Source organism: Ammodytes marinus (genome assembly GCF_949987685.1).
Source record: "Ammodytes marinus genome assembly, chromosome: 6".
Taxonomy (NCBI): Eukaryota; Metazoa; Chordata; class Actinopteri; order Uranoscopiformes; family Ammodytidae; genus Ammodytes; species Ammodytes marinus.
The window spans coordinates 16989647-17005231 of NC_137235.1; the positions used below are offsets into that span (position 1 = coordinate 16989647).

The 15585-nt window shown below is 41.1% G+C and overlaps 1 protein-coding gene across 1 annotated transcript; it reads left to right on the forward strand.

The window, feature by feature from the left end:
- The first annotated feature begins 1993 nt into the window (after nucleotides 1-1993).
- ldlrb (low density lipoprotein receptor b) lies at nucleotides 1994-14864 on the forward strand. Its single transcript, XM_080030108.1, has 18 exons — nucleotides 1994-2215; nucleotides 7112-7237; nucleotides 7753-7875; nucleotides 8189-8560; nucleotides 8902-9024; nucleotides 9151-9273; nucleotides 9577-9699; nucleotides 9859-9987; nucleotides 10117-10288; nucleotides 10466-10693; nucleotides 10809-10927; nucleotides 11053-11192; nucleotides 11705-11846; nucleotides 11954-12106; nucleotides 12192-12374; nucleotides 12912-12986; nucleotides 13107-13267; nucleotides 13388-14864. Exons 1-18 carry the CDS (start codon nucleotides 2134-2136, stop codon nucleotides 13424-13426), a joined length of 2613 nt encoding a protein of 870 aa, XP_079886234.1. The 5' UTR covers nucleotides 1994-2133; the 3' UTR covers nucleotides 13427-14864.
- Nucleotides 14865-15585: the final 721 nt, after the last annotated feature.

A 15585-nucleotide genomic window follows, 5' to 3' on the forward strand; every position in this document is an offset into this window, starting at 1 on the left:
AGTTTGACACTGCCGATAGGAGCCTACAGATATGTTCAGGCTCAGATTCAGAAAGATACTGTTTTATCAGGACAAAATCATGTTGGTTAACTATAGGCTGTTCCACATACAGCAGTATACACCTGCAAAATAATCAGAATTTTTTTTTTGACAATGAGGCAAATCAAATGTATTGATGATATTGAAGTCAGGTGAAATCGTGTCTCTGTAGGAGCAATGAAAACCAACCTACTTGTTTTAACGTGAATACAGCAGGCCTTTTTCAGACTTGATGACATGTCATTGTACAGCAGGAAAGATGAGTGCTTCAGTTTCAAGATCCTATTATTGTGCATACCAGCCCACTGTGACACTGTCATGACTTCGTGTGACACTATGTGTTGGTAATTGTTAATATTATTAGTAACACCTGAGCTTTTCATACTGTGACCTTTTTAAAATGTTTTCTGTGAAAAAGGCCTGGTGTCTATTTTTCTAAATCTCAAATTGAAAGAATTGTTGCAGTCAATTTATGTGAAAAGGTCAGATAAAGAAAATGTAAAGGTGCATGACTCCAATGCATTTTATCAGTCATACAGGTTTGTTTTGTAAATCAGTAGGAGAATATGTGAAAGAGTCACATCTGACTCACTCGCTATTGTCCTCCTCTGAAGCTAAAGCAGTTGATGTTTTATGAAATCGTGTGTGGTAACATAATTAGGTGTGAGCCTACACACGTGTAGCCTACATACAATCAATGCTTTCAGTGTGTATGTAGTGGGTGTGGCAACAGTGTGTGTAGTGATGGGTGGGATTAGCAGAATATGTAATCCAGCCACTATTTCGACATTCCAGGAATACCTCCCACAACTCATTTCTACCAGGAGGCAGACAAGGTCCCCCCCTCCCTCTACACACACACACGTACATACAAACATAAACATAGGGTCCCCTCGAGGAGACCTCATAAATATTGCTGTAGCACTATAACCAAAACTGTCTCTGCTTTGCAGCCATTGATCCGCACTACTTTTCCGATGTGTGAAATGTTATTCTGTAATATTTATTATGATTTAAACATCACACTGCTTGTAAAATAATATGTTTGTTAGGGGAAGTAGGGGAAACTGAATACATTTCAGAGATATGACACTCACTTTATCTTTTTGTAGCTTCATAAATCAGAATAAAGGCAGGGATATGAAGACAGTGACGTACTTACTCCCAGTGAATATAACCTTGGAAAATATGACTAAAATACATCAGCCTCCCAGAAACTTATGTTAGTTCCTTTAAATGCAGTGCTGCTAAACTGACAGTGCAGGTTATCATCTTTAAAGACATCACTAATTACGATAATTTGCTTTGCAAACGTTCGTTCTGCTTTTGGTGAGGAACAAGTGCAGTGGACTGTGGTTACAGATTAAACGTATGTTTAACATTGGAACCCATAAGTGTAGTCCAATAGTAATGTATGATGCTACAGCACACTATGTCGGGCTTTAACAATAGTTCTTAAAAGCAATTCTGTGACTGTGTTGTAAGGATTTTAGTTTCTTCCCTGATGTCAATATCCAATATGCTTTCTTTTTAAAGAAAGAGTTTTTTCACCAATCATCAATACATGTTTGGTAAGATGTTAACTTTGATAATTCTGTCAATAATTTTTCCCATTTACTTTAAAGCATTCTGACAATCACACGCACACACACAGACACACACAGACACACACAGACACACACAGACACACACACACACACACACACAGACACAGACACAGACACAGACACAGACACACACACACACACACACACACACACACACACACACACACACACACACAACAGTGGTGGTTGGATGGAGGGGTGATGGAAGGACACACTCACAGTGATGCAGCAACACTGTGGCTCCTCCCCCCGGCGTTTTCAAACATCACACCACTGTTAGCACCGCCCTCCCAGTGATTTCATTCAAAACCAGTCTCTGACTCGGACCCCGTAATATTTTGCTGGAACTTGCCTTTTACGCACACGGCGTGACTCTGCTGTCTGCCCTCCCGTCTGAACTACAGCCTTTTACGCACAGATCCTGCTGCCATACCTGTCCTCGTTGCTGACTGACGTTTATTTTGCTGTCAAATAAGGAGGGCACGAAATGTTTGGGATGTGGAGGGGAGCCACCCGACTGTCCGCATGTTGGTGTCTGCTGATGCTGATTCATTTGTCGACTCAAGCAGGTAAGAAACGACGAGTAGCCTAACTTTGAACCCACATAAGAGGGATGTCGAACTTAAAATAAATGCTTTATTGAAGCTGCAATTTTTTTTAAAGAAAACTCAATTAATCTATTTCTGTGAGTCACAATAAATGGTAAATACGAATTTTGGCGTCAGTTAGCCTATTCAATGAAATAAAATATCTCAACCATTTAAATGTTTGAATGGCGTCTTCCTGTAAACCGCACCGGTGAATTTCATTGAGAAGAGAAACATTTGGTTTCTGCATAAATGTACCATAGATTGTTCTGTACATTTGGCAAAAAATATATTATTTGTTATTAATACATAGCCTACGACTATGACATTGAATTTAATAATACATGTGATAACAACTTGGCGTAGTTTACAATTTTGGCATGTATTGAATGGAATATACGCACCGCTTTTTGACTGGTTCCTTCACTGATTGCAAAGCGAAAAGCCAATCACGTTGGCTGGTTTCAAGTTACATGTAGGCGGGACAAACGCAGAAACAGACAGTTGGCAAGGAGGAAGGGTGCGGCTAAAATCCATGGTTTGGCATCTTCTCCTGTCATCTATGCTGCACGTTTCAAGTTCTATTATACAGCACATACTGAGGTATAAAGTAAGTAAATCATGCATGTGGAAAACGGGTCAATATAGACATATGACACATGATAGTGCAAAGTGAAAAATAAAATAAAAATATATAATATATATTAAAGTAAATATAGAAAAGAGTTCTATAGAATAAAGTACTGTGATAAACGGTACCATTGCAGTGTTAGTTAAGGTGGCAAGTGTTGAGCTTGAGATCTGAGTTCAGCAGTCTTATGGCTTGTTTGATGAGTCTGAGTCAGATGCTGATATGTTGTTGGTGTGATGGCCATTTGCTGAGCAGTTTTTACCACACCCTGTAAAGTCTTATGGTTGAGTGCTGAGCAACTGCCGTAGGTGGTGATTTAGTCACAATACTCTCAATGGATCAACTGTAGAAGGTTATACGTATCCTGGAGTCCATGTTGAACCTCCTCAGCCGGTGGAGGGAGAATAGCATATGGAGCTGTCATTTGTGATGGTGTTGGTGTGTTCAGTCTATGTCAGTTCCTCGCTGCTGTGAACACTGAGGAACCTGAAGCTGCTCTCTCTCTACACCATTGTCCTGTTGATTATGATGGGGGCTTGTCAGTCTCCCTGTCGCTTCCTTTGGTCCACGATCAGCTACTTAGTTTAGCTGACATTGAGATGGAGGTCCATGCTTCAAAATGTCAGAGTCATGACCTCATCTCTGTACGTCGTCTCATCACCATCGCTGATAAGGCAGATGACGGCTGTGTTACTTAACTTAACTAACTAGGTCTCTGAGCTTTAGTACAAGCTTGGGGGGCTCAATGGTATTGGTTGCTTAACAGTATAGTCAATGAACAGCATTCTCACGTATTCTGGAGCCGCAGGCAGAGAGGGTTTAGCCAATTATTGATTAGTACAATGTTCTGTGTATTGTTGTCATGCCAATAACATGACTGGGGAAGGGGTGAACCCAATGGCCCTTAAGGCCAACAATGTGCTGAGCATTAGGCTTCAGTCCCATTCTGCCAGCTGCCCCTGTAATCCTCTGAAACTCTCAACTCTCCTCCAAGAGCTTTTCAGATTAAAACGTCAAAATTCCCCCCTCCCTGTTCTTTGGTGCTCACTTTCAGTCATCAGATCTGATGACACCTGTGAGTGTAATGAGAGGGAACTATCTCCACATTGCCTTTTTTAATTTTAATTTTCAAAAGTCTGGCTCTGGTTTGTTGTTTTTAAGTGTTTAGCATATTCCTGAAATGAGGCTTAGCAATACATCCTAGTACTGAGGCATAGAAAGAAAAAGCCAAAGGTATTTTTTCTACCTTGGACACTAAACTTTTAGACTGCTTTGACTAACACAGACATGTCTGCTGAGTTTCAGTAATTTCGAAATACCCCTGCAACGTGTGTTGCCCGCAGAGTTCAGATAACCTCAACTTGTGAAAGCTGCAGAGGAAATGTGCAGATGATCATCAACACTTCTTAATTTGAGAAGTTTTGCACAAATTGTCCAGGTACAAAGTCTTTAACTAAAATGGTCAGATAGGTTCTTGGGGTAAGGGATTTAAACTTAATTTGGCCACATTACTGTACAGCAGTATTTCTGTAAAATACCCAGAGAACCATACAAATAAGTAGATAAATTAGGTCACTTAATCAGTACAGATCCAGATCCAGCAGTGACCGCTGTTGGTCCTTTTGATGCACACGCATCCTGGTTATTTATTAACATCTCGGTGTATGTTTGAGTCAATAAACACCCCTCTTTGTGTAGTTTTTATGTGTGTGTGCTGCATGCATGTGCCATATAAAGACAGAAAGGCATTGTTAGTGTACAAAGACACTTCACAAAGCAGGATTCTTGTCATGCTGGGGTGTGATGACGACTTGTCTAACATCTAGAGGGCAACTGCCGTCCATTCTGCTGTCAAGCTCATTGCTTATACATTTTTCTTTAAGTGAATGGAAGAGTGTGTGTGTGTGTCTGTGTGTATTTTCAAGGCAGTACTTGAATGGCCTTACATGGTAGTGCTATGACTGGACGGTTTGCTGAATGGCAGGTTCACACTGTGGGTATAAATAGCTTCTGAATGCAGTTTCCCTGCAGAAGCCGTGGATGGACTTTCTGCTTGAGATACTGTTCAAACAAGCTCTTTTTACCATAGGCTTTCAGTCTTGTGGTTGTCCGTCTGTTTCTGTATGTATGTTTGTGTAAATGCCAGCAAACCCGTAGCTTGTTCCACTGTACAGATGAAGATGCATTTGAATTTGTTGTTTAACTCGGCTTTATAGACTGATCATTTTGCTGGGTTTTTAATATGAGAAATAATACAATTGAGGTGTACAAATAACACAATTGATTGCGACCAAATTGCATCTTTTATAGTAATTATAGGGACCAAAAATTTACTCAACAACTTATTTAAAGTGCTAAATGGCATAAAATAGATCTCAAATATTTATGACTAAAGATTCTCAGGAGAAAACGGTGAATAACTAATATCTCCCCCATGAGCCCAACTAAACCTGAACTTTTCACCACAAAAGACTAGAAGGAATGAAAGGAAACCTCTCCTCTTGCTGAGCGGTCCTCTTAGGAGGCCCATGACCCATATGTGGATGTGGGGGCTGGGAAGGATAAGCAGTGGAAAATGAAAACATTGGAATCTGCAACTGGAATGAATGACGCTGGGAACCGGGAAAGTGAGTGAAAGTTAGGGGAAACTCTTTTTTAAAGCGTGACCGCATTTTGTTCAGGATACAGCCAGAGTATGCTTTGGGAACTTTTTTTCGCTCCTGGAATCCCTGCTGGCTGCATGCCTGCCCTCCCCATCATGCGTGCGTTTGTGGGCGCTGGCTGTGTGTATGCATTATTTCCCTTGAAAGCGTGTGGGGTTCACAGGAAGAGACTCTCGAGATCTGTCAAGTTTTCTCCCTGATCACTGAAACCCTGAATCAACTTGATGTAGCCTAGAAATAAATAAAAAAGATGACATTCAGTCGACCTTTCACTTCTGCTTTTGTTCTCACTTTTTAAAAGCTGGAGGGAGGTCACTCTTTGTGCCAAGCCCACTGTTGAGAAAGCATCCGGTCCTTATTTTTTCGTAATTGATCAGACCTTCAGTGTCCCTTCTTTATAGCTTTCATCACTCATCGACACACTACAGTTGACTGACTTCCTTGTTTGTGTCCTCTCCGCCACGATCTGTCAGTCACTGTGGCGATGCTGTTATGAGGAATGCCACACTGGGACCAATCAGCTGCTGGTGGTGTGATTGTTCAACTCCTCCCATGCCATTGTCTTAAAGGGATAGTCATGTCAACATGCCCCCAGCCTCCAGGTCCCATGAGTGACTTTCAAGGCAGAGGTGATGAAGGATGACACACACACACACACACACACACACACACACACATATACTGTGTGTGTGTGTGTGTGTGTGTGTGTGTGTGTGTGTGTGTGTGTGTGTGTGTGTGTTGGTTTCACATGTGCCTTGATGTCGATGCCCTCTTTGCTTTGACTGGCGGGTTCACTTAGGTGTGATCGTCTCGTAGCGAGACCTCTGTGCCCCAAATAAACCAAGGTCAATCTAAGGGGGTCCCACTTCAGAAATGTTAAACCTCGAGCTCAGTAGTGAAGAGGATGTTTCCACCTACATGACAAAAACAGGTGTGTGAGAGCTGAGCTATGTCACCTCCAATGAGTAACAGAGGTGTGTGGTTGGGTTAAACCTGCTTTCTCCTCACCCCAGTAACATTTGTGCTTAATACACTCTTGAGTGCACGCCTGCCAAAAAATCTTAGCTACAGATAAGGATCAAATGAACATTATGAGAAAATGTAATCAAGTTAAAACAAAAAAGCATCTAGTAGGCCGATGAGTGGGGACTCCTTCCCAAGCTAAACCATCAACTGTGCGTTTTTTTTTTTTTTTTTTTTGATCGAAAGAGAAGGTAAAAGAGAAGTAAAGTTATTATTCATTCCCACAAAGGAACCTTTGATTTATTACTTCATAACTTGTTCTAGTATGAGTCAGGGAACCACATCGCATTGTCGTCGTTATTTGGAAATTTCCTCCGAGTGAAAGGTGTGGTTTTCCCGCTGTCACTTATCCAAACTTCCATGGCCTTCAATTGTAGGTTGTCTGTGTAATTTTCTGTTAAATATTAACCTTACAAGGATATCCGTTTTTTGTTTTATGTTGACACAGTCTTGTGTTACTGCATGGTTGTCACGAGAAAAGTGTAAATTGAGCAGTAAATGCTGATATAAAGTCATTTGTCCTCATGTCTCGCTGAACTCTGTCATTGCTATCATCCACAGAGGCAGCCTTCCAGTGCAGCTCCACTCAGTTAACATGTGGAAATGGGAGGTGCATCACCCAAAGGTGGATTTGTGACGGACATGACGATTGTGGGGATGGAACCGATGAACTGCCTGAAACCTGCGGTATGTTGTTCTACATGGTTTTGATCTACCTTGAAAATAAGTTCAAATTAATAACCTGAAATGGATTTGCATTAGAAATTATTTTCACTATCAATGATTTTTTGGTGTAATTTCCCTTAGACCAAAGCCTTTCAAATTTACTATCAAAAAGAAAAAGCATCCGGTCTGCACATTTGAGTAGCTGTAACCAGCAAATGTTCAGCAGTCTTTGTTAAAAATCATTAATTGATTAAAGCACTTTTAATGTTTGGTCAATTTACTATTGTATCAACAATTGTCATTGTTACAACTCTACCTGTGAATGTATATGAACTAAAGTCATATTAAAACGACATATAAAAGTAATCGAGCACATTATCTTTATATGCTCATTACATAAAAATAACTAACAGCTGTCAATCAAAAACACATTAGTGTAAAGCAGTAGTTCCTGTAAGTAAATGATTGTTCAGTTTTACAATATGCTCCATAATACATGCAATCATTTAAGTCATGCTTCCTGTTTATGTCCTCAGCAACCAAAACCTGTCGGGACTCGGAGTACAACTGCGGCGCTCCCATGAACCAGTGTATACCAGGAGGCTGGCACTGTGATGGCAAAGCTGACTGTGGCAACGGGGCTGATGAGAAAAACTGCAGTAAGTTTTACACGGGAAAAAATTTCATTGCATACTAAAACATCACAAACAATAGTGTTATGTATGATTTTGTCTTCAGGAACACAGAAGAATTCCATTAAGAATTTATTTTTTTAAGATAAACTTGATCAATACCACACTTGGACATTGAAGTGTCAGAAATCAGAGAGTTACAGTACACAATTAATCATTTCAAGGAACTGAATCGGGTATGGTTAAATACTGGAATTTCACTCGTAGCATCAAACAACTAACAGGTCCACCGTTGTGCTGTTTTGGGTGACATTAACTCCTCGTCTCTCTCTCCTGCCAGCGGCCAAACAATGCAAGGATGGCCAGTTTCAATGTACCAATGGCCAGTGTATAGCCCCCTCCTACGTTTGCGACAGCGACAATGACTGTTCAGACGGCTCGGATGAGGCCAACTGCAAAAAACCCACCTGCAGTTCACTGTCCTTCCAGTGCAACAACTCTGTGTGTGTGCTGGCCCAGTGGCGCTGCGACGGAGAGGAGGACTGTAGCGACGGCTCTGACGAGTGGCCGGAGAACTGCGCCGGACGGCAGAAGACGGAGGCGCCGTGTCCAGCCAACAAGTTCCAGTGTGCCAACGGCCAGTGTATCCACAGCAGCTGGAGGTGTGACGGAAGTGCGGACTGCAAGGACAAATCGGATGAGGTCAACTGCAGTGAGTTTATTTTATTTTTTCTGAGTCTTATTTATACCTAGCTTTTGTAATTCCATTCATCTCCTATTCTTTACAAAGCTTGATCCTCTGAGGAATCTTCTCTGACTTCTTATTTAGCTATCACTAAGCCTATAACAGATGGAGCCTGTTCATGCTTGAGCATACTTAATATTCCATTGCCATTCAGGTCCACCTGCTCACTAAAAATCAATATTGACACAAAATCCACAACAAATGTCAGCGATGATTTTTATTTTCCTCGGTCCATGCCATCTCATCCTTCCTCCCATTTCTCCTTTTCTCTTTCTCTTGTTTTTAATCAATTTGTCTTCTTTTTCCAGGCCATCCTACTTGTCAGCCAGATCAGTTCCAGTGTAATGACGGCACCTGTATCCATGGCAGCCGCCAGTGTGACAGACAGCACGACTGTAGGGACCTTAGTGATGAGATTGGCTGCAGCAGAGGTGACTCGCAGAGATCCACTTTATTTTCAACTACACCACATATTTTCTTTTTAGATCCATAGAAAAGCCCTAAGGCCATACCATTTGATTACAGTTTGATTCATACTCCCCTGTTCTTTTCTGCAGAAAACGTATGTGAAGGCCCCAACAAGTTCAAGTGTGGCAGCGGGGAGTGTATCAGCATGGAGAAAGTGTGCGACAAAAAGAGCGACTGCAGCGACTTGTCCGATGAACCTGTCCCAGCGTGCGGTAAGTGAAGTCTTATTTTATCTTCCAACCTGCAGCCAAAAGTCCTCCGACTGGGTAAAAGTACAAGAGTTTTTTGGGTATACGCGCAGCTCCATTGCAGCTCGGGGAAAAAGAAAAAACCCACATAAAAGCCTGGAAAATATAATTGGGTCAGCTAACCAAGCAACTTTGGTTGACTGGCCTAGATAGTCTGTGGTTTGAATGTGAGTCAGTTCACCGTGTGTTATGAGCTGCCGTTAGGAAAACGGTCGTCATGAATAATATTTAAAAGCTCTGTGTGTGTGAATCTGCGTCCCTCTACAGACAACAACGAGTGTTTGACCAATAATGGAGGCTGCTCGCATTCCTGCACCGACCTGAAGCTTGGCTTCAATTGCTCCTGCTCTGATGGATACAGCCTGAAGACTGACAAGAAAACGTGTGAAGGTACGATGAGGGGAAACTTTAATTGTATTTTAGAAGTAAGTCATGACTAGCTTTGGGTTATTGACATGTATGTTAATACAATTATTTGAAAAGTTCCGAGTGCCATTTGCTATTATCTCAATTTAATCCCTCCTCTCCCTTTTGTCCCTTCACCCGCAGACATTGATGAATGTGCTGTGCCAGACACTTGCGCTCAAATGTGCATCAATCTGCCCGGCAGCTACAAGTGTGACTGTGAACAAGGTTACCAGATCGACCCTGTGAGCCAGACGTGCAAAGCTGTATCAGGTAATGTTTTGAGAGAAAGCCTGTCCTTTCTCAGCACTTATCTCATGTGACAGTGGACTGATTGGGTGACCCATAGATTTGCCTTGGCATTCTGAAAAAGGTTATTTATTCTCCTTATTTGTCCTCCAGGCACTGTGCCCACCCTCTTCTTCACCAATAGACACGAGGTGAGGATGATGACGGTGGACCGCAGTGAGTATGCCACTCTGATCCCCCAGCTGAAGAATGCGGTGGCTCTGGACATGGATATGCCAAACCAGATGATCTTCTGGTCTGACCTGTTTCTGAAGAAGATCTACAGGTAAGAAACATTATCCGCATGTGTCTGTCTCGGTCAAGAATTGTTTACTGCTGATTAAATCTCAGTTAAAATAAATAAAGAATACTCTATTGCTACTAAGAGGCTATGTTGTAGGATGGATAAAGCTATATCTGTATCTCATTTCCAAACTCTCAACCCTTGTCTGCCTCCCGACAGCTCCAAGTTAGACGTGGCCGGTGACTCCTCTCACCACAATGTAGTAATCGGCAGTGAGATTGATGCCCCAGAGGGCATTGCGGTGGATTGGATCCATGGCAACATCTACTGGACCGACAGTGGTTTGAAGACTATCTCTGTGGCAACGACAGACGGCAGCAAGAGGAAGACCCTGGTCACGGAAAACCTGGAGAAGCCCAGAGCCATCACAGTCGATCCCGTCAATAAGTGAGTGAAAGCCTCAGACAGGTAGCATTGTTTTTCATATCTGGGATCAACCAGAGCTTTTTGTTGATAGTCGTTTCCTGTTTTAACATTTTTTTATTTTTTTTATTCTCTTTAGCTTTATGTACTGGACAGACTGGGGGGAGGAGGCCAAGATAGAGAAGAGTGGGTTGAACGGAGCGAATCGCGTTGCCTTGGTGACTGATAACATCATGTGGCCCAATGGCATCACCCTAGGTAAGCAGCAGAATTTCATGGATGCACTAAATGAAAACCAATCATTTCCGTTCAAACTGTATGATGAGCAGACAATGGTAATATAGTATAGTCATACCTCTCTAACTGTGTGTCTTTCTGGGCAGACATGGTCAACCAGCGTCTGTACTGGGTGGACTCCAAGATGCACACTGTGTGCAGCATCGACGTGAATGGGGGGACACGACACAGTCTCATTTTCAGCGAGGACAAGCTCTCCCATCCCCTCTCTCTGACTGTGTTTGAGGTTAGTGATGAAGTCCAGGTTTTCCCCTGAGGGAAACAAAGCACTAGCAATTGAAGCTTAAATGTGTTATTATGTCAAAAATAAATTGACATTTAATGGTTAGGTGATGTTAATTAGTAAAAGTCAAAAATGGAAACTCTGATCTGCATCAAATCAGTCTGTATTAAATGTCATGTATAAATATAATCCTACATTTAAAATGAAATGCCCTCCATCCTGGTTTCTTAATCTCAACAAACTGATGTGCAATTAAAAAGTACTTAACTACTGTATTTCAAACCAGTCAGTCAGTAATCCAGTTCATTCATGGTGAGCGTTAACCGGCTGAAATGGCTTAGAAGTATAAAGTAAGCGCTGAGTGTTAATTTTATTCCCCCTGAATTTGGATCAGTAGTGCTAATTCTTCTTAATCAGTCCCCAATAATGGATCCACTGTGTTTGAGGAAATGTAAGCTAATATTAATTGATTTACCCAAGTGATGTTACTCAAAAAAAAAATCTCTTTTAAACAGGAGAGAGTATTTTGGACAGACTTGGGCACCAATGCTGTTTTCAGTGCCAACCGCCTGACGGGAAAAGACATCACCAAGCTGGCAATGGACCTGGAGCAGCCAGAGGATATCGTACTGTACCACAACCTCAAGCAGCAAGCCGGTACAAAAACATAACTCTATCTGAGGGCTATATCATGACAAACTACAAACTGTTAAGGCCATAACATGATTTATCATGCTTATTGTACCCACCTTTCTCTCTTGCAGGTACAAACTGGTGCACAGAAAAGAACAGTATGAATGGAGGTTGTGAGTTTCTTTGCCTCCCTGCCCCTCGGATCAACTCGCGTTCTCCTAAATTCACCTGTGCCTGTCCAGACCACATGACATTGGGACCTGACATGAGGAAATGTGTGGCAGGTAAGTGTCCCCTGCACATGGCTACACAAATAGACTGAAAGTTAACTTTGAATCATAAAAGTAACCCTTTAATTTTCTGTCCCAGCTCCTTTCCCAGTTGCACCTCCTGTCGAAAACAAAACTGGTGCACCGCTCCCACCCAACGCTCCCAGCGAGCCTACTACAGCCACAACAACTACAACTACCACCAGAGCTACCGAAAAACCCACAATTACCTCTTCTAATCAGTCCACACAGGGTCCAGAGGAGCCGGCCGCCACTGCTCAAGGTACAGGAAGGTGTTCTGGAAAAGGCCTGAGTCTTTAGAATGTGTCTCTGACACAGCTTTACGTTTTATTTAATGCTACTAAACTAGAAAATATTAGGTGAACTTGGAAAACAATATATCTTCAAAACATCAGTATGTTGGCATGGTGAACATGTTAGCATACTGACATCAGCATTTGTCTCCGCCTCAAAAAGTAGTTTGCATGGCTGTAGAATCTCAGTCCCATTTAAAGACTGTTTGTACACATCATTTGCATATTTGCTTCAATGTACTGGGATGCATAAACATTATTGCTCAGGTTACCTGCAATATACCTTTACATAATGATCTATGGAGGTTAGCTTAGCATAGGAACTGGAAACAGGCCAAAACTCCTTACACTAGGGGGAATCTGGTTCACTGGTTGCTAAGCTAACCATCCTCTGGCTGCAGCTTCATAAGGGTATTCCTATCCTATATAGACAAGAATGGTGTTTATCGTTTCATCTAACTTTAAGGAATAAAATAAATAAATAATATTTTCTTTTTGCTTCTTAGGTGAAAGATTGGCAGCCTTGCCTGAAGAAGCCCCTTCAGCCCACCCAACTGCACTATACATCGTTGTGCCATTAAGTAAGTTCCACGTTTCAGCTCTTCATGCTTACTCATGAATGCAGTCTTAAGGGCTGTTTAATCTGCTTGTGTGTTCGCTACCTCCTCTGATCTCACCTCAACCCCTCTTTTCCTCCGCAGTCGTCATGACCCTGCTGGTCTTTGGAGCAGTGTTGCTGTGGAGACACTGGCGTCTGAAGAACACCAACACCATCCACTTTGACAATCCAGTGTACCAGAAAACCACAGAGGATGAGCTCCACATCTGCAGGAACAACTCCGAAGGCTATGTTTATCCTGAGGTATTTTCACTTTGACACCAAGTCACTTCATTATTAGTTTTAATCTCTAAAAATTTACTTTTTACATGGAGTTTTACAGCTTAGCTAATTCAATGTTATTTTTTATTTATTTTTTTGCAGAGGCAAATGCTGAGCATGGAGGACACAGATATTGCATAACCCGAAGATGAAGAAGACACAAGCTTTATTTGAAGTGAAGTGAATGTCAACGTGAAGCAACAAATGCCACTTTTTTTCTATTGCTGCTGCTTTACGGCCCCCTCCCCCCTGGAATGACCTCATTGCGTGGCTTATGTATCCGACCTCAGCACTGTGGCGTTCCAAGGCTGAAGAAACTGAAAAAAAACAAAAAAAAAACAAGAAAAAAAAGATCCTTGAAACTAGTTTGACAGAATGGAGCATAACTGCATTTAGTAAAACCGCAAAACGGTTTCAAAATGAAGGACTAACCAAAGATGATGTGCAAAACCTCAGAGCCTTGACTCTTTTGAAACTAAACGAAAATTGTCAATCTAAACATCCTGGTATTTAGTAAATTGCCTCAGTATGGTGATTACCTAAATACACATAACAAAAGTCACAAGTTCTGCAGGTTTAATTTGGAAAGCCTGACCTATTCTGTCTTAAGACTCCCTTGTGCCTTCCATTCACACAAAGTTAGTTTACTGTATGTACATAAATGCCTTACTAGACCCTTCCAAAGCAGTTTCTATGATAGTTAATTCCACAGTGCTTTAGCCCCATGCTATGATGACCTTACACTGTGGCCTTCTCTTGGTACGGACTTCCTTAACTGTCATCTTTCATAGTCCGTCTCAAATGTAATACATATTTAAGTCTTTTATCCCATGTTATTGTTCGATTCCTTTTGTGATCCGTCATCGAACAAGGTATCTGAGTATGGACTGTCGCAAGGTTTATGTTGCAAAAGGAAAAAGCTGCTGAGTTTTCTGAAGTCAACCAAAATGAAGTTTTTTTTTTAAATTAAAAAAGTTGAGTTAAAAAGCGATTGTAGGTGATTACCTAACACTGTAAATAGTTTCTGTAAATATTTTGTATTTAAACACTCTTAAGTTCACTCTGGTGTTGCCTTCTTTGCATTTGTAAATGTTAATCATGAAATACTGTAAATATGTCAGAGATTCTGTTATTTATTGATGGAAATATATGAAAAAAGCTTTTTGATTGTTGAATGTAAATACAGTAATGCTTTACAGTATATTAGCACCTAAGCACAGTGATTTTTGTTTTGTTCCAAAGCCTTTCCAACCCTTATATTGTACAGCTGTTATTTAACTTCAAAATGAAATCTCTAAACGTCTGCTCAGTTTTGCAAGTGACATCCTGTCTGGGTCAGTGCTTGTCATTTACAACAGTGTGCTACAGAGAAAGGCTGACAAAGTGCTTTTTGTTCTTTCCACCATTGTTTGTTTCAGCTATAAATCTCATTATTTATTTTGTTTTCCCTGTGAGATCATGGTACACTATATAATGTGTGTGTAGATGTTCTCCGTCACAGCAAAATGTATGTATGGACAATTGGAGCATTTTTCAGATGTGTTGATCTTTTTGAATAAAATAAAAAAAATAATCCTTACTGTCTTTCACTTTAATGAGGGTCTGTTTTGGGAAAAGTTGTGTCATGAGTCATGACTGAGCTGAAGTGGGGCATCTGAGGAAAAAAACACTGTCATCCAAGCCTATGATTATATTATTTTAGAACATGAGATATAAAGGGTTTTACAGAGCTCTCCACTGATAAAGCAAATACTTGAAGACTTTGCAGAATGGATGTCCATGAAACCCGTTTATGTTGCCTGGAAACGTTGCTGTTACTGTCCATCTACTACATAATACTGCATTGTGGGCACAGAGCAATTATATACTATTTATGGCTTAAACTAATCAGGAGACTCGTCCTTCCTCTGCCTTTGTCTAAAGAGCAGATTTAAATTAAGTTCTTGTGCCAAAGTCAGCATAAACAAATGTGTTACCACTCATTTAAATGATCCGCTGCTATCACCTGCTGGGCTTTGTTTCGAGATAAAGAAAACTAGTTTTTGAATTTCCACAGCTCATTCATATCAAGGCACACAGACAGATATCTGGTTCAAATACAGAAGGTTTTCTTTTGTGTCAAGAGGAAAGATATTCTTTTTTTAAACTGACTTGGCTTTAGGTTTGGAAAATGAACTATTTCCTTTACATCTCTGTTTTTATTATCCCCAACTTAAACCTAACATTTCACCATGTTTCCCCGTGGGAAGAAGAGAAATGGAACAACAGTAGCATTCAACACAAGTCTTTTAAGAAAGAGA

Coding starts and splice junctions, on each gene's coding strand:
- ldlrb (XM_080030108.1), top strand. CDS start 2,134: ATGTTTGGGATGTGGAGGGGAGCCACCCGACTGTCCGCATGTTGGTGT. Junction 10,289..10,465: donor TTTCTGAAGAAGATCTACAG/GTAAGAAACATT, acceptor GCCTCCCGACAG/CTCCAAGTTAGACGTGGCCG. Junction 12,107..12,191: donor CATGAGGAAATGTGTGGCAG/GTAAGTGTCCCC, acceptor TTTCTGTCCCAG/CTCCTTTCCCAGTTGCACCT.